Source organism: Thermobia domestica, chromosome 4 (genome assembly GCF_964235325.1).
Source record: "Thermobia domestica chromosome 4, izTheDome1.hap1.1, whole genome shotgun sequence".
Lineage (NCBI taxonomy): Eukaryota > Metazoa > Arthropoda > Insecta > Zygentoma > Lepismatidae > Thermobia > Thermobia domestica.
This window is the reverse complement of record NC_137457.1, coordinates 221208027-221232591: the sequence shown is the minus strand read 5'-3', so window position 1 is coordinate 221232591 and position 24565 is coordinate 221208027. Positions and strand designations below refer to the sequence as shown.

The 24565-nt window shown below is 35.8% G+C and overlaps 1 protein-coding gene across 1 annotated transcript in view; it reads right to left on the bottom strand.

Annotated features, from left to right (window-relative positions):
- LOC145683873 (sorcin-like) overlaps positions 1 to 24365 on the bottom strand; it is an 81439-nt gene extending 57074 nt beyond the window's left edge. Inside the window, exons 1-2 of the mRNA XM_081755498.1 lie at positions 24202 to 24365; positions 6724 to 7096 (exon numbers count right to left, since the gene is read on the bottom strand). Of these exons, the coding sequence (XP_081611624.1) occupies positions 6724 to 7096; positions 24202 to 24213 (385 nt within the window). The 5' untranslated portion in view covers positions 24214 to 24365. The remainder of the gene's footprint in view (positions 1 to 6723; positions 7097 to 24201) is intronic.
- Positions 24366 to 24565: the final 200 nt, after the last annotated feature.

Genomic DNA, 24565 nt, shown 5'->3' with positions numbered 1-24565 from the left:
GATTCGGTCTAATTCGGACTCTGTAATGTCCTCATGGACAACATGCTCTGATAGTTTGCTTCGAGCATCATTATCGGATCCAAGCGTGGTGCAGGAATTGTGTGTATGTATTCCTTTAAACATTAGGTCTTTTAAGTCAAAGATATCAAATTCTTTCTCTTCTGTTTCTGTATTTAGGCAACAAGAGAGACTCGATGTATCACTGTTTTCGCTGTCGAGAGAATTCATGTACTCTTCTAATGCCAGTAATTGAAGTGATGGATCCTTATGAATCTCCCTAAAGATCCGTAGATCAGTCCTGACACCGACATAAGGAAGTAATCCTTTCAGACGCCTTTCCTTACGTGAGTACCAAAATGCAGAAAATCCTTGTAACGTGTAAATGAAAGCTGTTCTTGTTAATTCTTCATCAAATCTATATGTATACACCATATTACCATTAGTATCACGACTCTGATACTCCCTACACCTCCGCTCGCAACTGATTGTAATTGAAGGATCGTCTATAAAGGGAAACTTCTGCTTATATTTATGAAGAAAAGATGTCTTTTTCCCACTTTATCCACTTTCCAAATGAGGTCTTTTCTTTGTGTTTAAAGAGCATTTTGTCGCTTTTAAGGAGCAAGTATCATGCACGTTTTACTTTCAGATCTAAGGCGCTGCACTGAATTTTCCAGCTCTTAGTAACGATAACAATGAGTTCAAGAATAGAAACTTTTAATTGTGTTAACAATAATTTACATTAAGCATAATATAGAGAATAAACTAACAATATTGACATACTGAAGACGGATTAACACAACATTGTTAACCTTAATGAATGTACATATATATGTGCTGCGTGTATGAGTGTTCTGCTCGAGAGAAAATTTTTATAACATTTGCCGAGTAGAGTCAGGCGGGCCACTAGGAAAGTACAGAATGGGTAATGCAGACAGTTTGTTTCTAAGTAATTTGATTATAAGAATGTAGATAGCTCAGATCAAGCTATCAAGTCAAGGGATAGCTTAGAAATTAGGATCAGGAGTTCCACCTATATAGAAATTGAGATATGAGTATTTAACCTCTTTTTAAAAAATTCTTATGTGTGTGACGGAGGGAGGTATGGTGGTAGAGTGGTAGAGGGTTCACCTCTAGTGCAAGAGGTCCCTGCTTCGATCTCGACGACACGATATATCTGGGTTCTCCCGTTTCCCTGACATTGAAATTCCATCAATTATACCTTCATTCACTTCTCTTAACCACCCATCTCCTTTAGTCTAAAGGCTAAAGGGCATAAACGTGGGATACAAAGCTGGAATGCTCACTTAACTCCACTCGGATTTCTGTGTAAACATCTTTAGGCAACACCGGGAATATAAAGAACAGGACCCACTATTACATTCTTGGGAAATAAAGTAACAGAAGGAACGCGTTGCTTTTTTCCAAAGTAACTGTAACGGTAACGCATTACAAATTTTTAAGTAATGTACCTAATTTGTCTTAAGTAACGTACCTAAGTTCCAAGTCAAGACATCGAGTTTCGAGCCGTCAGTTTGATAAATGGCTCGCTCGTTTAGCTCATTTTAACTCGTTTTGAAATTATAGCCTGATTACACTGGAAAGCGAAAGCCATGAGAAATGTAAGCAGTAATATGGAATACTTTCAGTGTTGCTCACGAGAGGGAATACTGCTCGCATCTCGTCTCGATAAACGAGACCACAAGAGATTTTTATAACAAGCTCAGTTTGGCTCGGCTCAACTGAGCCAATGGCTCGAGCTGGCTTGCTTGGGGTGAACCATCGGCTCGAGCCGGCTTGGCTGGCGAGCTGTTGGCTCGGTTCATTTCTCGGTTCGGCTCGATAGTGAGTGAACTGTGATGTAAGCTGCTCGAGTCGTTGACAATTCTAAACCCGGGCCGAGCAGTTTTGAACATATTTGGTCAGCGCCCTATAACTTTTAACAAGGTTTGGCTCGAGCCTGAATACTCATCCTAGACCCTCAACCCAAATTCAGAAGTTCGTGAACAATGTCCTTGACTGCTGGCTGCACGACTACCGAGGTTGGCAGTCAACTAGTTCTTTAGTATTCAGATACAAACCGCCTATCTTTCATGTTTATATACAGTGCTGTTATAATAAATAAATAAATAAAAATAATAATAATAATAACAATAATAATAATAATAATAATAATAGTGGTAGTACTAGTAGTACGGAAAATTGGAGCAATAAGATTTTTTCCACATATTTCGACCTAAAAGTAACGCGTTACATTTCAAGGGAAAGTAAAGTAACTTGTAACGCGTTACATTTTACAAGTAACTTACCAAACACTGCATTTCATTGTCCTGGGTAGTAACATTGACCGATCGACCACTCTTTGGCGCATTGCAGATGGAGCCAGTTTATCAAATTCTGTAACCTATTTCTTTTAAACTTTTCAGCATTCAGTGTCTTCCAGTATTGTTTGATTATTTACTTCCGTTAGTCGATAGTTAAATTAAGTGTCGTGAAAAATAATAAAACTAAACATAATAAATATAATTGCAGCCATGATTATCTGAAAAGTTCGTATACCTACTTTGAACCCCGTGTATTTATATTAAAAAAAAGTGTTTCATAACGTTAAAAAAATGATCCAAGGAGTATAATTTTGATTTTTTACTTAATTTAAAGATATCTACGACTATTACAAGTAGTACACGTTGGATGAACTAAAACCTATGTGTGAAACAAAACTACAGAAAAATAGTCAGCGCTACAGTATGTGCCACACATGGCACATACGACATACAGGAAGCGATAAGAAAAAGTAGAGTAACGATATACTAGTATAAAATTTAGATACATTGTATGTTATTTTAATTTCACTACTTTGTATGATTGTGCATTACGAAAACAACAATGCTAGCTGCTCTACCCAAAGGAAACACGATCTACACGCTCCCTTTTTTAGCCTCCAATTTTAAATTTCTATTTTCTAAGTAAAATAATATTCTGACTACAAGTATTCACTATCTAATAACTTTTGATTTATGCCTAGGTTGTTCAATCGTCCATGTGGGACTGAAATGCAAGTGATGTAACTGTCTGCAGTATTACTATCTGTGTGTGTCATAGATTAGGTGGGAAGTGCAAGTGCAAATGTGACTCAAATTTTCGTTAACGCCACAAAATGAATTCGTCCAAATCGGCTTGACATGCAATTACACAGTTTCTCTCTCTCTCTAAATATCCACAATGCGTCAATCTATAACAAGCAAATTATATCTACACAGTTAAAAAAATAACTCACTCATAACACCAACATTTTTGTGACATCAGTCAATCAATATTATATCTATGGAATAAAGAAAAATATTTTGGCTGCAGTATTGTATTTGTAAAATATCAGTAAAGAAATGAATATAGTTAAGAATAAAACTCTGTACTCAAACATATAGTACGTTCCAGTATATGTATACACAGGGTGGTTACAAAGTAGCTTTCCCCAAAACAAGGAAAGAAAATACATAACCGATCTTGTTTTCATTCTGGCACCTAAGCTTGTACTTCTATGTCTCTTAAGTGTGGCTGGGACTGGTAACCATGTTTCCATACGCGTTTTGTTTGAGAGTTGTTTACTGAGTGAAGTTGTGTCGAGTAGTACAAGTGTTGAGGTGAATCGCAAATTAACGAAGGAACAATGTATTTTCGTGCTACAAGCTTGGTGGAAATACAAATGGTGACAGCAGACATCAGAAGATTTCTAAGTCTAGAACAACCATCATGTTAAGCCAAGGATGTAAATAGCCACTCGTCCGGGGCGAGTGGTTCGTCGGTGCAGGCGAGTTTTTAAACAGTAAAGACTATAAAATTCACGACTGAATGTGGGATGTGGGTTAGTAGCTTTTTTCTTGGGCTAGTAAAATTTTGTAGTTTATTTGCATCCCTGTGTTAAGCCATGAGAAGCTTGAACCAACGATTCGAGGCTACGGGTTTTAAATATGATCTATCGCAAAGCAGACGACAACCAAGTATACGAAATGAAGGAAATATTGAATCTGTTGCTAAGAATTACGTATTTAGCCTGAAGAAGTTTGCCAGAAGGTGGAGACATGACCTGGGAATGACACGTATTTCTTTAAGGAACATGTAAAAGATTTAAAGATGAGACCTTACCTACTTCTGCACGCGTTCCACGAATGTGATCCGGACCGGCGTGTTGAGTTCTATGGGTGGTTTCTTATTCGGAGGTAACAGACACTTCTGGAACGAATTTTTGGATAGATAAAGCTTCATTTAAGACAAACGATGACATAAACAGACACAGTTGTGTTTATTAAAGTGATACCAATTCACACGAAATTGTGACAGAAGTGTTAATCGTCCTCGGTGTCAGAAGTGTTAATCGTCCCCGGTGTCACTGTCTGGGGTGATATTCGGAGGGAGTGTGGTGTCATAGAACCATTTTTTTTAAAAAAGGAACTGTTGGCAGTGAAACTTTTAGATGTTGCAGAAAGATTACTTCCAGAACTTGAAAATAAACCTCGTTACGAAAATATTCAGTTCACATGGCAACACGATGGAGCACTGCTTCACTTTGGTGTTGTTGTGAGATTTCTTGGATCAACATTTCGATGAATGGATTGGTCATCGTAATACGACACATTGGCTACCTCGTTCATGTGACCTCAAACTATGCGACTCCCCTGTGTGGGGTATTGTCAAAGATTAGGTGTTTTCCGGGCAACCGCAGGATTTGAATTACTTGAAAAAGCTAATCGATCACTATTCGAGAGACTGGATGCCATCCTCGTTGCGTCATATTTTCAAATCTGTGCTGAAGAGATGTACGTTGTGCACTGAACATGGTGGGACACAGTTTGATCAGTATATGTAAGTACAGTAAAGAATGTCACGTAAACCAGCTTCTTTAATTTTATTTCTTCACATATTGGGGAAAGAAACTTTGTGCCCACCCTTTATATACGAAAACAAAATCACCTCAGCGTCAACATTTGTAAAATACAATAGAACATGATTATCTTGGGTTTTAGGTACAAAAAATAATTACGAAGTAGTGCACGCCTTATTTAATTTCACTTAATAAAGCCCAATTACGCAATGGAAATCCCCACAGATGAGGACTACTATGTAAATCTGTCTGTAGGGAACCCGTATCGCAGCTAGCGCTCTGCTCCCATTTGTACTTAATTGTCTTTGTTAGCTACAAATCTCTGCACAATCTTTTCATCCGACAGCGATATCTTTCTGCCTTCATGTGACATTTGACATTATATCAGCGCCTTCGCCAGTTTCTCAACGCCACTCACATGAAAACGGTACAGATTTAGACTTATGTTCAATAGACACTTTTTACTTAATTTCATGTCTACTATCACCTCCTCCAGTTTATCGGTGTCTAATGAACATGGGTGATACCTTACCATCTTATATATCACTCCTGAGCGTTACATTTTGTGCTTACGTAAAACAGAATTGTTAGAACGCATGGACTCACCTTCGATACCCGGCAAGGTACAACATTCGCACTGTTGATTCGACATCGTGAGGCGATTGGAGCATAGTGGAAATCGCGTGAATTAATAGGCAGCCAACTCCGATTAGAAAACCAGCGATGGTAGCCGATGTGCTCACTACACATCACCCACTAAAACTGTGAGTCACAGAGTTTACTGAACGTTGGCAAAGAATAATAATATGTATCGAGAGGTAAGGACTAATCGACCATTGTTTTAATGGACTGAATCGCAATTTGAAATTTAATCCTGGATCATTTATTTCATTACAGAAAAATAAAAAAAGGAAAAACGCGACTATCTCTGTAGTTATAAACATTAAGTTTTATACGAGTACATTACGACGGATCATCCTATTGTATGTGAGTTGTGTACATGTACAGTATTGACAAACGAATTAAACATGACTTTTTCATAAATTTTTGAAGAACGCACGGTGCAAAATATTTAATGGTGATTTCAATTTTTTTTTTTTTTTTTTTTTTTTTACCTGGCTTTCAATCTGCATGAGTATATAGTTTATGAGTTTACTTGTGATCATATAAAGAAAGTGATCAACTTAAAATTGAAAGCAAGAGAGTTAAAAGGAGCTCTTTAAAATCATGATAAACTTTTAAAAATTGACTTTAAAAATTTCTCTACTTCAAGCAATTTATTTATTTATTTAAATTTATTTATTATTTTTTACTTTTGGCATTACTATCTTTCACTCAATTTTAGGTTTATCCTTTCTCTCATTACAACCAAAATCCTCTCTACGGGTATAAAGGTACGTAAACGTTAAAATAATCGGAAAACTCGAGATAGGTCGCCAACCATTTTAATTCTTAATTTTAATAAAAGAAAGAAAACGTTTCTATACAAGAAAAGTTGTATGAATTTCGGTTGTTTCAAAAGCGGGAAATATTGCCAGCAATATCTTACCATTCAAAGATTGTTGGATTGATAGCTGTTAATACTGCTACATTATTTGTCTTGCTAATAAATAATAGAATTTTGAAACTGATACTTATTTTCATCATAATCTATGCTTTGTACTTTGATACTTCTTCCACCTCACTCTCTTCCTTATGGAAATTAATTAGACCACGAATTTATTATCAGACTTTAAGGAAAACTAATTCTGTGTATACTATAGTAAGTTTGCGATCTAAAATAGACCCCTTCGTATCAGTTACTTCTACAGGATTTCCATTAGCATGAACATGTATATACTTACCAATCATCAACCTGCAAGCAGTTTCACTAAACTGCTTCCCTTGACCAGATACTAACGCTCCTTGTAGCTCTTTGGCATTAATCCTTCCAGATTTATCTACATCAACTGCATTAAACCATTGCTGCACCTGAGAATTTATGGCTTGCCCTCCACCAGGATAACCTGGATAACCAGATGTCTGTCCTCCACCACTAGGGTATCCACTTGTAGGCTGAGCTCCAGGGTATCCACTTGAAGGTTGTGCTCCTGGATAACCACTTGCAGGCTGCCCACCTGGATAACCAGACGGAGCTGATGCACCGCCCGGGTATCCTGATCCTGGATACCCTGAAGGTGCACTCCCTGGATATCCTGAACCAGGATAACCTGAACCCTAGAAATATAATTTAAAACTGAGATTAGCATAGGTCTGATAAAATGCAAAATAACTATCTCTTAATATGTTAGTACTAACACATAATAATAATTCAAATTAAATTAAGTTTATGTTGACGGATGAACTGTAATATTTTAACTTACCTGCTTTGTTACGCAGTGTTACGATGAACTGTAATATTTTAACTTATTTACCTGCTTTGTTACGCAGTGTTACATTCATTTGTTTAAACGTAGATTTTACCTCAATTCTTTACGTGCAATGCATTCAGGCAACCTACAGGAAACATGTAAAAGGACTTGAAACAACGAAGGATACAGTTTAGAACCTCATATTTATGTTTCGTAGCTTTCAGTCCAGCATTCTTCTCAAGAAAGGATACGATGTTATCAGAAATAACTCTGCGCTGCAACTGCTAACGGCAATTTTCAAACGGATAAAATGGTAATGCTGCTCTTCCGTGGCCGATATTCGTGGAAACTCTTTTAAGCTTACGTATGAATAAAATAAATGGCTACACATATGCAGAGTTCATTTGAAAATAAAATGAAATCTTCCAATTTAACATCCGGCGATAATGGCCTTTGGGCAAAGGGAGACGGATGATTAAGGCAAGTGCATGAAATGGAGGAATTGTGGAATAAGAACGTGTGAGGAAACAAGAGGACCCCGAGGAAACCTATGGGCACGATGTTGTCCACTACAAACTTACTTGGCCAGGAATCAAACCAGGGACCCCACGCAAAAGAGGTAAGCGCTCTACCACTGAGCCACTGTACCCCCAGAGTTCATTTGAAGAGCACAATGCGAATATGAAATATATATATATATATATATATATATATATATATATATATATATATATATATAATGTGCGGCTCACTGCAAAGAAAATGGGAAATAATATATCATAATTATCACAGGAAAGATAATGCTGTAAAGAAGTTAACGTAAAGTACAAGACAGAAATCAAGGACCAAAATCGTTAATAAAACTAAAAATGATTTAACCTCTTAATTTGTCCTGTACTATAAGTCCATGACATCGGAAAAACGTTGTATTTTTTATAAAGATAAATAATATGTTGAACCCACACACATGCAGGCAGAGATGGATTAAACTTTTAAATGAAAAACACAATAAGTGTAAAAGGAACACGAAAACAAAATTGTAAATAACTTTTTTTTTTACACCATGTATACATCATAAACACCGTTGTAATACCAGAGGAAAAAGATGCTTAGCACATATAATACGCAAGGTAAAAAGAGCGATATTTTCATTATTATTATTATTATTATTATTATTATTATTATTATTTGCGCAACTACTTTGTTATGAAGTAACAACAAAACTTAAATCTTATACTTGACATCCTTGGGAATAAGTGTTTTTAAAATCTATGCGTACTGTTCTTTGTTCCTTTTAAGATTTCAGTCCAACTTTTCTTAAAATCAGTTTTTACTGCAGACAATTTTTCACTCGTCACATGAAAAAGAAAAAAAAAATGAAATTAAGTTTTACGTCCCACGCTTATGCCGGCTAGGCTAAAGTAGACGGTGATGATTAGAAATGAACGAAATGGTTGAATGAATAAGGTGAGTAGAAACGGGAGAACCACGAGAAAACCCACGCACACGGCGCAGTTGTCACATGATTTGATACGAAATGCAATAAATACTAACTAAAGTAGCACTTTCCAAAAACACCCAGATTACAATTATTCCTCTGTGTAAAGATGAAATGAAGTGAAATCTTCCAGTTTAACGTCCCAGGTTATGCCTTTAGCCTAAGGGAGAAATGTGATCAAGGCAAGTGAATGATGGTGGAAGAATTGGTGGAATGAAATGTAGGAGGAGGAGTACCCCGAGAAAACCCACAGAAATGATGATATCCACTACAAACTTACTTGGCCGCGATCGAAGCAGGGACTCCACGCAACATAAGTGCTCTAGCATTGACCCCCCCCCCCCCGATCCCTGTGTTTCTCTGTGTAAACAGACACAAGTGAAAACTAAACTTTGTCTAATTAAACTTAATGATAGGGCACAATTTATTGCTGAAAAGCAGAACTGTATGCACATTGAAAGACTTACATTTTGTAAAAATCATCCCAATCTTCCGGAATTCTATTTAAAAAAAAAGTAGAAAAATAGGAGTTCCGAAGGTTCACGTAGTTGATTGCTTTGCGGTTTAGCGTCCCATTCAGCACAGAAGCTATGAGGCATGGACTTACGGTTTAACGTTGGATCTAAACCGCACGAACTGCTACTGGGAATCGGACCCCGGATCTTCGGTACCGAAGGCGTGTACGCTAACCATATAGCCAGAAGGACGTTTCGGAAGATCCAATGATTTCTTCAAAATGTAAGTCTGAAAGACTTGCAATTTAACAACAGGTGAGACTGAAATAACAGTCAAAAGCATAATAATTTCAAACGCCACAGAAAGAGAAAAAGTTTTTGACTGAAGAACTTGACATGCAACAGCAGAAAGCGAGAATTCTTCACGTGACAAATAATCAACGTCATTTCCAACACAAAGGTCCCCGTTAAAAAATGAAATCTTTGAGCTTTATGTCCCATAGTTATGCCGGCTAGGCTAAAAGAGACGGTGATGATGAGAAATGAATGAAATGGTGGAATGAAGGAGGAGGAAACGGGAAAACACCGAGGAAACCCACGCACACTGTGTTTGTCCACCACAAATTTCACTTGGCGTGATCTGGGATCGAAACAGGGACCCCATTTACCAGAGGTAAACGCTCTAACACTGAGTCACCGCCGCCCAGATACCTGTTAAGGTTCATCACTAAGCTCACTCCCACTTTCCTAAATTTTAGTAGGGATGTACCGATATCACTTGTTCACCGATACCGATACTTTTGGACACATTTCTCCTATATTATAAGGAATTTTCAGAATAATGAAATGATCAACATTGTAATTGGGTATATTAGATGTAAGGCCGAAATTTGACATACAAAGACAAAAAGCAGAATTCCATATTAGGTTCCACACAAAAATCATATTTTCCCTAAATTCAATCGAAAAACCCAACTAGGTTCCTTGACCTTTTTCTTAGTATATTATTGGTACAACTGAAGTAATCACATTGAAGGTGATTTTTGTCAGATTTTGGACTTTCCTTGGGCGAATCAGACGCTTTCATGTTGAAGTATACAACAACATTCAACGCTAGACCTATATATAGTTCTACATGCAATGAATAAGTAATAAAAAAAAAGTTACTTTAGCTTGAAATAATTATAGAACAAATTAATATATGGATTGTGTTTATAGCCTATTTGAAGTAAAATATGCAATTTTATATTGTAGACAATACTTTCCGTGAATAGTGTGCTCGTCGACGCTAGGGGACGTTATCCCTCATACATTTAACGAGCTTAAGGCCATAGGTGTCTGTATCACCAGTAAATATGTAAATACATTAGTAAAACTACTAGTATTATTTCATACATTTGGTGGTAACACAAGTATTCTTGAGTAAAATTTGGTTTTCCAACAACAGTAGTTTAGTTCCGTCATTAGTTGCTACTCTTCAAATAAGCATTCTGTAGAATCAACACCAGCAATAGCGTAAATATTCTTGTCAAATTTAAGAAGCTTAAAGCTCGCAGTTTCGTAGACTATGTAACGCTACTATTTCAAGTGCTGAATTTAAACTTCCATACTATTCCCTGTTCAGCGTAAGTTCTAAACTCCGCTTGTCACAAATATGATTAGCTAGTGATATATCATCCCATACTCCACAGAGAGGAGCAAATTATACAGTGCATTTTGACAATACCTCCCGTGTTGTCCAGATACAACAGCACCAGAACAGAAAGAAAAAAACTCGAAAGATTAAAAAAAAAAATTGAAATTCGCTGGTAAACAATTGTTGCTTAGTGAGTAAAGGTTTCCCTTGATTGTGTTTCACAACAACACTCGCGGACCCGGGATTCATGCCAGCCGTTTTTCAGGCTTGAAAGCAGAACACGCGTCCACAGTTGAATTGGCGCCATAATTATATACTGCGTATGCTTAGTGTTTATTTCTATTGTTTCACTAACTACACTCTATTCCAGTTTTATTAGATAACTCGTATTATATTTTTGTCGTTTATAATAATGTAACAGTTTTATATAGAGCTTCATAGTAAAAGTAATAATCAAATCATATGAACTATTTTGCGGAGGTGCACAAGCGTCGGTAGGCTAACAGCAAATCAGCGAGATTTGGTTTCACGTGGCTTTGTTTATCGCAGTTTAGAGCTTAGGTCGAACAGGGGTTAGTGGAAGTGTCGATGTACAGCAAAGAAAGTTGTGTTTTCGGGGAAAACCCGTCGTGAAAGAAGTGTTCGGGAAATTCCCGCAATTGAATGCACAAAGCATCGGAAGTGAATACTTCAAGAATAAAACTATTTATTTTAAGCTGGAAGATATTTAAGACATTTTGAAACATTTACTTTATAAAATATGAATTATCTCTTTGTTAATTGTTTTAAATTCATTTTCGGGAAAAAACCGTCTTGCTAGTGCTAGGGAAATTCCCGTAATTAAACGCGCAAAGTATCGGAAGTGAACTTTCAAATTAATATATTTGGTATTCATATTTGGCGAACGTTACTAAGGCTCCCGAAATGACTCGATCTACATTTGTTCGTATGTCTGCCAGTACCACACACACATTACAGGGTATAACTTTCGGTCTTTTCAGGGTACAAGCACGAGACACACTAAATTTTCTGTATAGATTTTGGCGACATACCAACGTAAAATTTTAAAATGGCGGCATCCACGCCACAAAGCGCAATTTTCGGTCTTTTAAATAGAAATTTTCAGAGTAGAAGCACGAGATACTAAATTAGCTGTATATATATATTTTTTGGGGGCGATCCAGCGAAAAATTTCAAAATGGCGACCATTTTCCAACTTGCGGGTATCCATGCTACAGGGTGCAATTTTCGGACTTTTAAGTTGAAATTTTGAGGGTGGAAGCAATAGACATTCGAAATTTGCTGTATAGTTTTTATCGGTGATCCAATGTAAAATTTCAAAATCGCGGTAGTTTTTTTGAAAACAGTAGTAAACAGAAAATTGTTGCAACAATGACAATCTTGAAATATAAACCACATTTTAACACTTTCCCCCCGAAGACAATGAAATATTAAAAAAAAAAAAAAAAAAAAAAAAACGAAAAAAAAACCCATATGGGTCGGGATTTTTCAAACTCTGCATGAAATGAACTAAAAAGCAGCAAATACTTATGTAATGTAAACTTACTTCTAAGAGCCAGTGATTGATATTTGAAGTAACAATGTATTTTGATAGTTACATTGTATTTACTAGTCTCTATTACATACATACAGTGCATACAGATACTACCGTTACAAATTTTTATTGTTTATAAATTTACGCGAGCTGAACCAGGTATTGCTGTGTATACCATAAATAAATAAATAAATAAATAAATAAGAGGGTTATCTAGCCGAAGTCGAAAACGATAAAACTATTTATTAACTTTAGAACTAATTGTTTTTAACCCGTCACTAGGAGAAAATAATGACAAAGTGAGCGTAATCAACTACATGAACCTTCGGAACTCCTACTTTCCTCACTTTTTTCTTTCTTTTTCTTTTAATGGAATTCCGGAAGATTAGGATGATTTCTTTAAAATGTAAATCTTTCAATGTGCATACAGTTCTTCTGCTTCTCAATAATAAATTGTGCCCTATCATTAAGTTTAATTAGACGAAGTTAAGTTGTTACTTGTGTGTGTTTACACAGAGAAACACAGGGAGGGGGGATGGTGGCTTATTCTAGAGCACTTACTTATGGTGTGTGGGGTCCCTGGTTCGATCGCGGCCAAGAAGTCTGCAGTGGTAGCTTGGCCCTTAAGGTGGGACCCTTCCTGGCTCACGAAAATGTATACGTAATGTAGCAAACCATGTATATTAAATACCAGACGTAATATAGTAACCATGGAATGGGCCCCCTTAGAAAACTTTCTTCGGGCACCCATGATTCTGACTGAGAACCTTTGGCTTTCCTTCACCACTATTTTGGCATCGAGGGACTAAAAATATCAGTTGAACACAAGTAGTTCAAATCAAAGGCGTACACACGCATAAAGAAATCGATTGTACAATTGATAATAATATAGATCAATTTTAAGTCTAAAAGAAACCGATGAAATATAAGTGTCACTGTTAATATTAAACAAACTGAAAATAGTTCGGAAAATGTATCGATAAATATCGGTATCCATTTGCCGATACCGATACTCCTAAAAGTGGTCGATGTCACCGATACTGATACATCGATACATCCCTAAATATTAGAGAATAACACAAAGACAATGAAAAATATCAAAATGTATAAAGTCAGTTAGATACGAGAATGATTCAGAAAGTAATTTCTCCAAGATTATAACTTTACCTGTGTTTGACAGATAGCACCGATACAGGTATTAGTGGAAAATTTGCAATGTCAGCTACAAATGGTGGCATCATTTTTCAACATAGTCCCCATTAGGGGCAACACACTTGTGCCAACGCAAAACAAGGTTTTTCATGGTGTCGGTGAAGAATTGCAGTTGCTGCTGGCGACACCATTGTCGTACTGCTGCTTCCATCTTCAGGCCACAACTGTAGCGTTGGCCCTTAAGGTGATCCTTAAGTTTGGGGAAGAGACAAAAGTCGCAGGACGCAAGATTCGGACTATGGGCAGGATGAGCAGAATGTCAACGAACACGTTGCCAGTAGATGGGAACACTTCGATTTTATTTATTTATTTCGGAAGAGAGGACGTGCGGCGGCACTCCATCGACTGACGCTTCGTTTTCGGGTCGTAAAGGTGTAGCCATGACTCGTCAACGGCGATGAATGTACTTGGACGCACAACCTCCCGCGGTCAGAAATTCAATGACAGCCCGCTGCTTCAACCGGACGTCATCACTGGATGCCATAGATTGCCCATTACTCTGGAACGAGAGAAGATAGAAGGTGAAACAAGCGCCATTCTATAGCTTAAATATCAGTGCATTAATGATAAACAGTTCAGACTGTTTGAAGTTCTATTGGCCAAGTAGTGGGCTTGGAGGCATTGCTTTCTGAATCACCCTCGTAGAATCTACAAAACACTATTAAATAAAATAATCGTTCCACATCGTTTTCTACAGACCAGAACTTTGGGTACCCGTTAGTGACGTCATGATTGTTGGCCACCCAAATTTATACACTATAAAATAGACCTTGAAAACAATTATTGTTTCATATAATAACCTTTTGTAGATATTATTAACTGGCTTCTTACATTTTTTATATTCTTAATTGTCTTATATTACTATGAACTATTCCGCCTAAAATATTATGAGGCTTTTCTTTATTTTTCTTTCTTAGGTTCGGACCTTGAAATGCTTCTTCTACGATTCATGATCCTCAGCTTCCTGTTTTAACTCCCAGTATTTTCTTCTTTTTCCAATTATCAATCAGTTACGTTCTTTTTCTTTCTATCCTCACTTTGTTTCCACATTTTCATGTATGGAAGATGCGTCCAATCCAATTGGCCTATCTACGAAGAAAGCTGACTAAAGGTATCTTTTTCTTTCTCTCATACCCGAGTTAAGATATCTTCGTTTAGTATGTTATTTATTTTGATTGCTATTTGTTACTGTCGTCTTTACGTTATTCACTAATAATATTTTTAAAAAGAAATGGGGTGAGCATAATTCCAGTATATCAAGAAGAAATTTCCAACCAGCAAAACAGTACAAGATTTAAGACACAAAATCTATTTTACAACCTGACGAAACATCAAGTTTCCCCAGAAAATATTGTACACATTTTACGATAAATTTTATAATGTGTAACTTAATTGCACGAAACAGAATGATCCGCACCGTACATATACACGCTTTTAAAAGAAACAAAACATTAACACAAAGCCTAGGCCTAATTCTTAAATATGAAGTTTAAACTTGTTTTACTGTTCACTGCTAAAAATAATTACACAAATGTGAAACGTAGTTCTAAGAGAGTCAAACTTACAGTTTCAGGTTTTTAACGAAGTCCTTGCTATTAAAAAAAGGCAAAGTCGCATTTTTATGAACGTTTATGATTGTTTTAGATCGTTCAAAGAAATATTTTTTCATTACATTACGGAGTTTTTCCATTTTCGTCTTTTCTTCTTTATGGAACTAGGCCGGGTAGTCCAGCCTACTGTAACAGTTAGGATCCCCTTTTAAGCAGTAGGTCACGTTCTGTAGATCGATGTAGAATCAGTGTATAAAAATTAGTTGATCGAGCTCTTCAGCGCTCCTTTCAATACTAAGGCTATATCAGACGTGGACCCACAGTTTAGCGTGAAATCTGAACCATATGAGCTTCCAATGAGAATCGAACTCGGGTGTCCAGCGTGTACGCTAACCATATACTCACGAGGGAGCTCTTCGGTGCAGAAAAAGAATATTTAATTCTTAATCAATCAATATGCAATTACTGCTATAAGTAGCGACGTGAACTTTTAGACACACCTTCACCAACTGTAATATTCTCCATTATACCAACTTTGCCCATTATATAATTACTGTAATTAAATAATACGCTAATCGCTGAGTAAAGTAAACCAATGATATTATAAAACTATCTTGTAACAGTTCTGCCAACTTACTCCTTGTATTCATCAGATACTACTAGCCTATCTATATAGATAGTAGGATATTGTTTGGCATACTTCATGATACCACAAGTTAACGGTATTGCCAACCCAACACAAAGTTGTATTTTTCAAATGGCACTGCATCAGGTTATTACTAGTGGTGAGAACAAAAACCGGTTTTCTCTAAAACAGGTTATCGGGTTTCTTCAAAGCCGGTTCTGCTTTCTCCAAAAACCGGTTCAGTTTTTCCAAAACTGGTTCTATTTCTGACCATAATAATGTTTCGTTGTTTCGATGAAAACCGAAATGTTGGTTTTTCGGATTCTCTAGAAACCGGTTTCCACTTTTTATAAATCCGGTTTTGCCCATTCCTAATTATTACATATTTCAAATCTACACGTAAAAGAAAACATACAACAACCTATTTGTCATGCAGTGCTGCAAAGTAAGGACTGTACAGTATCATAAACATTCCAATTTTGGTGGCCTGTACAGCAGTAACTCGCAAATTAGAGACGAGACAATATACATCGAAAGTGTTTTAATGTCTAATACATGACCATGATATGGTGAATTTCGAATGAATATGAATAAAGTTACTACAAGGCATTGAAAATTTGACTTTTTCCAAAGCCTTTTCCTTCGAAAAACTGCTTAGATAAGTAGCTCATCCATTTACATAAATGGTATTCAATAGATATGAAGCTTACAATGCCCTTTACACCTATCTGCTATCTCAAACCGTTCTAAAGATACAGTAAAAACTGTTAAAGTTTGCAACATTGCTTAAAATTATGTAATTCCAAGACCTTATTACAATTACACCTACACAATGTATTGTTTCAATGTAATAGAATATTATCATAGGTATTCTGCCATTCCTCTAGCTGTAGCGAAGATAGAAAACTTCGTAACAGAGTGATTCCATTTCAAATCGTCCAGGGTGGTCCACACGACTGTCTCAGATTTAGTTTATTTTTTAAAATAAGAAACTACATACAGAACTATTAGACCCGTATGTTTTGTTTTTGCTGAAAAAAATTTTTCTTCGATATACAGCCTTTCAAAATGGCTGCCCTCCTCTCGGATTGCTCGAAAAACTGAAAAACATGTCAAATTAAAAGTTCTGTTGTAGAGAAACAAGTGTACTTAGTAACATAATCGCAATAGCAGGAAGAGTATGAAGTTGTATGTTTTGGTGAAGGGCCAAAATTCGTCTATCGGTCCAATAGGAGTCGCGCAATTCACTCACAATGTTGCCAATTTTGGTGAAATTTTTGCTAATTTCAAACATTTTTTTCTGTCCTCACGAGCAATATCAACCATCTGCTTCTAGCATCGAAATCTACTCCATGAGGTCTCTTGAAAAAATATAAAGGACTTACGTTTATGATTATTACATCCCACGTTAAATGAAAAGCTGAAAATTTCATTAAGACGCCACGTTTGAACGCCATTTTCTCAATTTTTTTTTTTTTTTTTTTTTTTTTTTTTTTTTTTTTTTTTTACAACTATTGGAGAAGTATTTAATTATTTAATATCCGTTAACCGTTCATGCGGCTACACTCCCTAACATTCGCAATTAATTATTGAAACTTCGATTTTTCTACTTGAAATGTAAATATTTCCTATGAGCATTTGTGTTCTATACACAAGGCGAACTGAAAGGGAGTATGAAAATTTTGAGAGATGAATTCTGACATCAAATCCAGTAGAAAAGTTCCTATAAACATGAGTCGAATTCCGCTTCGTTTTCGAGTTACATGGTTTCCAACTTGGGACAAAATCGGCTCGCGACAATGGAAAATAAAATATATATATTTCGCGTTAAATCAGAAACTGTGTTAAAGTGAAGATGAAGTTCAGAGAGTTGATTTGTATCAATATGATAATTTTTACGTGCGTTCCAATTTGGTTGACAGTGTTGCCAACTTGGTAGAAATTTTACTTGCTTCCAAATGACACTATGTGATTTTTTCTTATTTGATATTTGGTATTTATTAATGACTGTAAACATCACATGAAGCACAATTTTCCCCACATCACCAGTTTTCGAAAACTTACATGTGCTTCATTAAAAGGTTTTATCTCGTGCGTTATTGATAGTTTGCAACGTTTCTCTACAACAGAACTTTTAATTTGACACATTTTTCAGTTTTCCGATCAATCCGAGAGGAGGGCAGCTATTTTGAAAGGCTATATATCTAAGGAAAAAGTTTTTTTCAGCAAAAAGAAAAAAATATGTGTCTAATAATATTGCATGTAGATGCCATATATATATATATATATATATATATATATATATATAAAATGAAATCTGAGACTATGATGGGGACCAATTGTGGTTTGCCTGGACGATTTAAAGTGGAATCGGTCAACAACTATTTAAAGAAAAAAAAAATACTTTCGACAACCGTGTGTATTTTCTTTAACTGCAACGATTATTTTCTGCATTTGCTAAGTTATTACTTTGTTGCAAAAGTACCATTACGTTAAGTAACGAAAATGGAGCTGAGTATTTGAAGCAGCAAAATGTGAACGGTGTTCGGCAGTCTCATTATTTCCCCTCCCATTACTTCGAATGAGTCGTTGTCAAACAGACAATTTTAAAGGATAAAAAAAAAAAAAAAAAAAAAAAAAATCACGCACGGGATTATAATTTTAAAGGGTACAAGGTAATAAAATGTGAAAAGTAACGTTAAAGAGTCACAATTGGAAAACAATTAGAATTAAACATCCACTTGACAGTGGGGAAAATGTATAACTTAAAACAATACTGTGGGGGGAAATAACATGAATATTTCAGATAGCGACAATATTAATACATTAGTTCATTTAGGGTAGGTTTCGTCTGGACCCTTTCTATGAAACTTATGGATTAAATACAATATATGTGATTTATGTATTACGTGAAGATTTCCACTTGATTTCTTTCTTCCATTAAGCACAAAGTGAGCATGGCGTTCACAAAAAAGGGTCATACTTACCTAAAATTTTCCCAGTACTCAATATTGTTATTGTTCCACATATTCACTCAGCACAGACAGGACCAGTAGTATCCTCTAACTACCATTGGACCTCTGACCTCCTAAACCAAAACATATGGAAAGCTAACTTGTTCTGACCACCTAGCACACATTGATGCGTGTTTTTGACATTTGTTTTAATTGCATATAAATTCGAAGTATATTATAAATCTGTACCTTCTTTCTGAGAAGACACCAAAGAATCGAGTCTACAAGACGTTAGTGAACGAATCGTCGAATAATTATTATTTAATAGTGCCCTTAAACCTTGCCTGTGCCAATTGGGGTATGTGCACATGAATTAAAAAAAAACGAAGACATTACGATAGTACTTCCATCAAAAAATGTGAACTTAACTGTTATATGCATTTTGCCATATTCTTAATCTCTACTGTGAAGTTCAAATTTCGACAATCACGAGAACAAGTAAGACACCATTCTTTTACTATATGCTTGTGTATCACGAGATATTATGTGTTACATCTTTTGTTTATAGTAAGGGATGGATTAGAAACGCCATACTTTTAGGAATTATTCATTGAGTATCTAGGATGTTAAAATAGACTGAGTTCTCATTAGTTAATGAGTCATTGTACAAGACAAGAAGACGTGCCTGTATTCCGCTCTTGTTGTGTTTTGAAGTTTGTTTATTTTGACGAGTAGCGCTTTTCAAATGCTCTATGCCACGTCACTGAAACATGGAACTGCGTCTGTGCAAATTGGGTACTCAGGAAGGAGGCAGAGAGAGAAGATTGCGGCTGTAGTGGTTAAGGACATGTAGGCGTGTGAGGAATTCAGCATATGTGAGTATGGTGTTGTGGAAATAACGATAAACGCAATAAAAAAGGTACTATACATTTTTTGGAGGAGCATGGTAGAGATGCAAGGGCTCGGAAAAAAACCGGCTTTTTTGGAAAAAAACTCGGTTTTTTCTGCTTCGCTTTTTTGCTTGGGAAATTTTGGGCTTTTTTCAAAATACTGCTTTAAATTGATAAAACAGACTTTGTATCGCTTCTCTATAACACAAAAAATCATTTAATTAGTGGTTGATGCTGATAATAATATAAAACATCGAAAATAAACTATGAATTTCGAAAAGATATTTCAAACAATTTTTCTTGAACATATTTACATTATAAATTCCACAGGATTAACCAATGTATATAATAAGAATTTTTTAACCTCCTATATACAAAAGTAAGCAGAGTTGGCAAGAGCCGTGGTTGTTTTTGAAAATGCCAGAAACCCGTTTTTTGGGAGATGTTTAAACCAGGCTTTTTTGATTTAGATTTTTTGCTCCTTGTATTTATATTACATATTCACAGAAATAAGTTTGTTTTGCCTTGGTGTTATTATGCAACAGCGGGGTTATGCCGGAAGAACTCCCATAAGCTTAAAGAAGTCCGGTCAGTAAATTTCTTAAATTGAGAATCTCCCGCCCTAGCCATTGGGAAAATCCCGTCATTACTTGAAATGTAAGACAATAACGGAAAAATCCTGTTATTGCTTTGCATGTAAAATTTAAAGGTCAACGTACCATAATCAGTACGCTAAAACTAAGGTATTAAATTACAAATTTAGTACGTAGGTACCATTGAAAGTCCAATCCAAGCTAATGTTAGAAGCTTCGTAGGCAATTGGTAAATTTTGCCAATTTCTATCAATATATTTAAGCAATCTTGTCTTCTTTATAAAACAACACGCATTTAGGCATGCAGAAATATACAATTTGGTTTGTTTCGCATATTTAGGCTTAACATCCTTACCAAATACGAGGTTATCAAGGAGAAGACTTTCGCTTAAACTGACATCCGAACCGCTACTTGGGTTACGCATGAAAGAAGGTTTGTGGTTCGACAGAGAATTAAACATGGGACACCTTGATTAAAAGGTGAAAGGGAAATAAAACTATTGCAGGTGGTTTGATATTTGGAAACGTCACCATGAAGTTCACACGATTCGCATTTTTCATTCTTTTTATTTTTGTGGTTTAAACCAGTTATTAAAAAAAAAGTTGGTGTAAACCAGCCAACCCTAAAAGTAAACACTTCTTTTAAAAGAATACACAAATAACTAGCAAAATAGTATGTAGTATTTTTACTTCAAAATATTCCATACCCTCTTTTTGAAACAAAATAAAATTAAAATAAAACATCAGAGAAATACTTAGATTTATATGATACACTTAAAGGCTGCACATCTAGAGCTTTTGGTTCTGTATATTCTTGAAATTCTACAGTTAAGTTTTATAGAACCACCATCACAGTTTACCCAATCCTCAAGTTTTCTGAATTTTTAACAAGAGGGATTCAACATATCATTACGGAACTCCCCCCCCCCCAAAAAAAAGGACTACGGAATATATTTAAGTTAAGCTAAATACAACTGCACAACAAACATGACTGAGTGATTAGCTTTTGCGCTTCTATCGGGAAGTCCGGGATTCAACCAGCACTCGACCATTCTGACAAAGCTTTTCTTCATTCCATCTGTGAATGTAGAAATAGTGCGTATACTGTGAATTGGGCGACTTCCTTTCTTATTGTTTTTAAATCGTTATTATTACTAATTACCAGCAGTGACGATTTTGCGAAGGTTAGGGGGGCGGTCTTTCGGACTGAAGCCCTTTCCCCAAAGTTACGGAATGTCTGGAACAAACGAAATATCTATTATTTATGCCTTTACTCATAAACTTTAAGCTTCCGTCAAATAAAAATTACGAATGTTTAAAAAAACTAAACATTAGTAAGAAAAACCCTTCCCAAAATACGTTTCTAAATCCGCCACTGATTCTCAGTATAAAATGATTTTTAAAGTTGTATCCGGAAGATTATTGCTAAACATATAAACGAAACGAAATATTAGTTATGCCTGTACTCATAAACTTCAAGCACCTCCCAAATAAAATTAGGACTTTTTAGGAAACGAAACAATCAGAAAAACCCCTCCTAAAGTACTTTTCTAAATCCGCTACTGATTATTTGTATAAAGTGGTATTCAAGGTTGTGTCCGGAAAATTATTGCTAAATCACTTCACAGCTACAGTATAACATAAATGTGGAAGTACGGTTTGACGGATATATTGAAAAACGTACGCTTTGACCGATAAATAGAAAAACGGGCAAGTTTAACTTTTGCGCTAGAAGGTAGAGTACTAAAAGCTCTTAGAAATGAAACACGGATGACAAACTAGAGAAGAAAAAAGATGTCGATAACTCAAAAGTTAAAATAAAGTTAAATAGCCTCTAAAATTACCCTCAAATACTACATTCTTCATGTTAGCTTTAATTCGTAAAACATGTGCTCCATCCATCTTGATGGTGAATTTCAGAGCGAAATATCACATTCAGGTCATGGAATTCTTATCTAACTATAGAATATACTATAAGAAAGCTATTTAGATAGAAAAATCATGAAGTTGAAAAAAGCCAAAATTTCCAAAATTCTCGTTTTTTTCCCCAAAAAGCCGGCTTTTTATGTGAAAAAAACCATCGATTCAAAAAAGCCGGCTTTTTTGCATCTCTAGAGCATGGTGTGCTTTTATGAGCTTACTTGTGTTCGAAATGTTGTAGGGACACGGTTTCTTGTAAGGAAAGGAAATGGACTGTGTGCTCGTTATAAGTGAAGTCTTAAAACGTGCGATTTTTATCTGTGTTTGTATTGTGGTGCTTTGAGGTTTTCTATGGTAGTTAATGAGTGATCCTTTGCTGTGGATAGTGTTCAATATTATATTACAAATCATCACTTGCCAAATGAAATGAAATGAAATTTTGAGTTTTACGTCCCACGGATATGCCGGTTAGGCTAAAGGAGACGGTGATAATGAGAGATGAATGGAATGGTGGAATGAAAAAAGTGGGAGGAAACGGGAGAACCCCGAGAAAACCCACGCACACTGTGTTTGTCCACCACAAAGTTCACTTGGCGGGAGCAGGGTTTGAACCCGGGACCCCAAGCACCAGAGGTGAACGCTCTACCACTGAGCCACCGCGGCCCATATCACTTGCCAAGTAAGCACTTGTATGCTTCTGAGTAGGTCATTCTAGGCATTAACTTTGAGTGGTTTATATTTCTTGATTGAATATTGCCGTTGCACTTAATGTGTGAGCGTTTCCGCTTGGTACTCCCTCTCTTATTGTTATTGCATTCTTGAAATTTACCCTTGTACTTAAGGTGTTTTTCTACGAATATCTGTTTTTATATCGTATGGGACGATTAATAATGTGCCCTTGTACTTAGTGTATGATCATGTGTGCCGGGATTTTAAAACACATATCGCATGTCCCGTGCACGTGGATACTTCTTGCTGTTGCACTACGTAGAAAAATGATTCTACTTGGTGTACAAGTGGTAATAGAACACATAGGATTCGCAGATTACGCTGTATTCTCACTCCATGTTGAAGTGTGAATACAACATGATCTGGGGTTGTTGTGTGTCTATTACCACTTGTACATGATATAGAATCATTTATGGGCAAGTCTTTACTTTGACTCAAACATGACTTTAATAGGTTCTTATAGCTTCAGTCACTTCCTGGAACTGTTAGACCTGGATGTAGGTAGTGCAACAGTAAGAAGTATCCTCGTGCACGGGAGATGAGAAGTAGAGCATTTGTGCCGTAACGCCGGACCACTTTGAAAACTGAAAAAAAGCACAAAAGTGTATTGCATTCGGTTATATTTTGTGGAATTACATTAAGTTACATTAGGCATACAGTATTACATTAATACGGATTCATAGTATATATATTAGTAGTAGTAGAAACAGGAGTAAGAGTAACAATAGGAACGGGTTAGAAGCCCGGCAGGGGTTGGTTGGGTTCTGTTCTCGACATGAAATGGGCAAATTAAAGACTTGCCAATTTTTTTCTGTACATTTTAGAATTTCTGGATCCGTATAGTAAAACAAGTGTACCTCTCCGGGAAATAATCCATCTGCCTCCACATACAGCGAGGCTAACATCACAAATAATCAACAAACACAACCATTTTCATAACTTCCCTTACCTCCCTTGTACTCATACTTTCTCAAACTTAAATAAATTCTCCAACTGACCCGGTAAATTTTCTAAAATTGGTCCGGCGATACGGCACTTAATCCAGAAGTAGCTGTTCCGATTTCACTAAAGAAACTGAAGAGAATTTGAAACATAAATAGAATACTGTGTTGTTGGAGATATGTGTAGTTAAGAACAACAACCGATAAAGAAAATAAACCACCAGAATTTTATGACAGTCAAGGACCTGTAATTTTAAATACTTCCTAATACACCTAAGATAATTTAAACAGTTTCAACCAATTAATACCTTTGTACCTCGTTTTCGTACCGAAATCATTTGTACAAATCCAATATTTTGGCGATAAATAGTACTGGAATATTTGAAAAAATATGAAAGCATTTGTAATCTTACCGGGTATGACATTGCAAGTATAGTACTGTATCAACGAACTTTCTGTGAAAGTAGACACTGAAAAGATTCTATATGAGCTTCAATTCTAACAATTCTTTCTTTCTTTCTTCATCACTATTAACAGTGTTTTTTCCTCGCCTCCGACTTAAATGTAGTCTCAGTAGGCTCCAAATGCTAAATTCGTTAGGTGATCTCTATTGAACATTTCGACTTAAGTTATTATCTTCTTCAATGGAAGGAATATTTCAAGCAATTTTTTTTTTTTTTTTTTTCAAACTTGTTCTATACCTTTTTTTGTGTTTATATATATATGTATATATTTATTTTGATTTTTTCAAGATTTTTTTTTTTTTAAATATTCCTT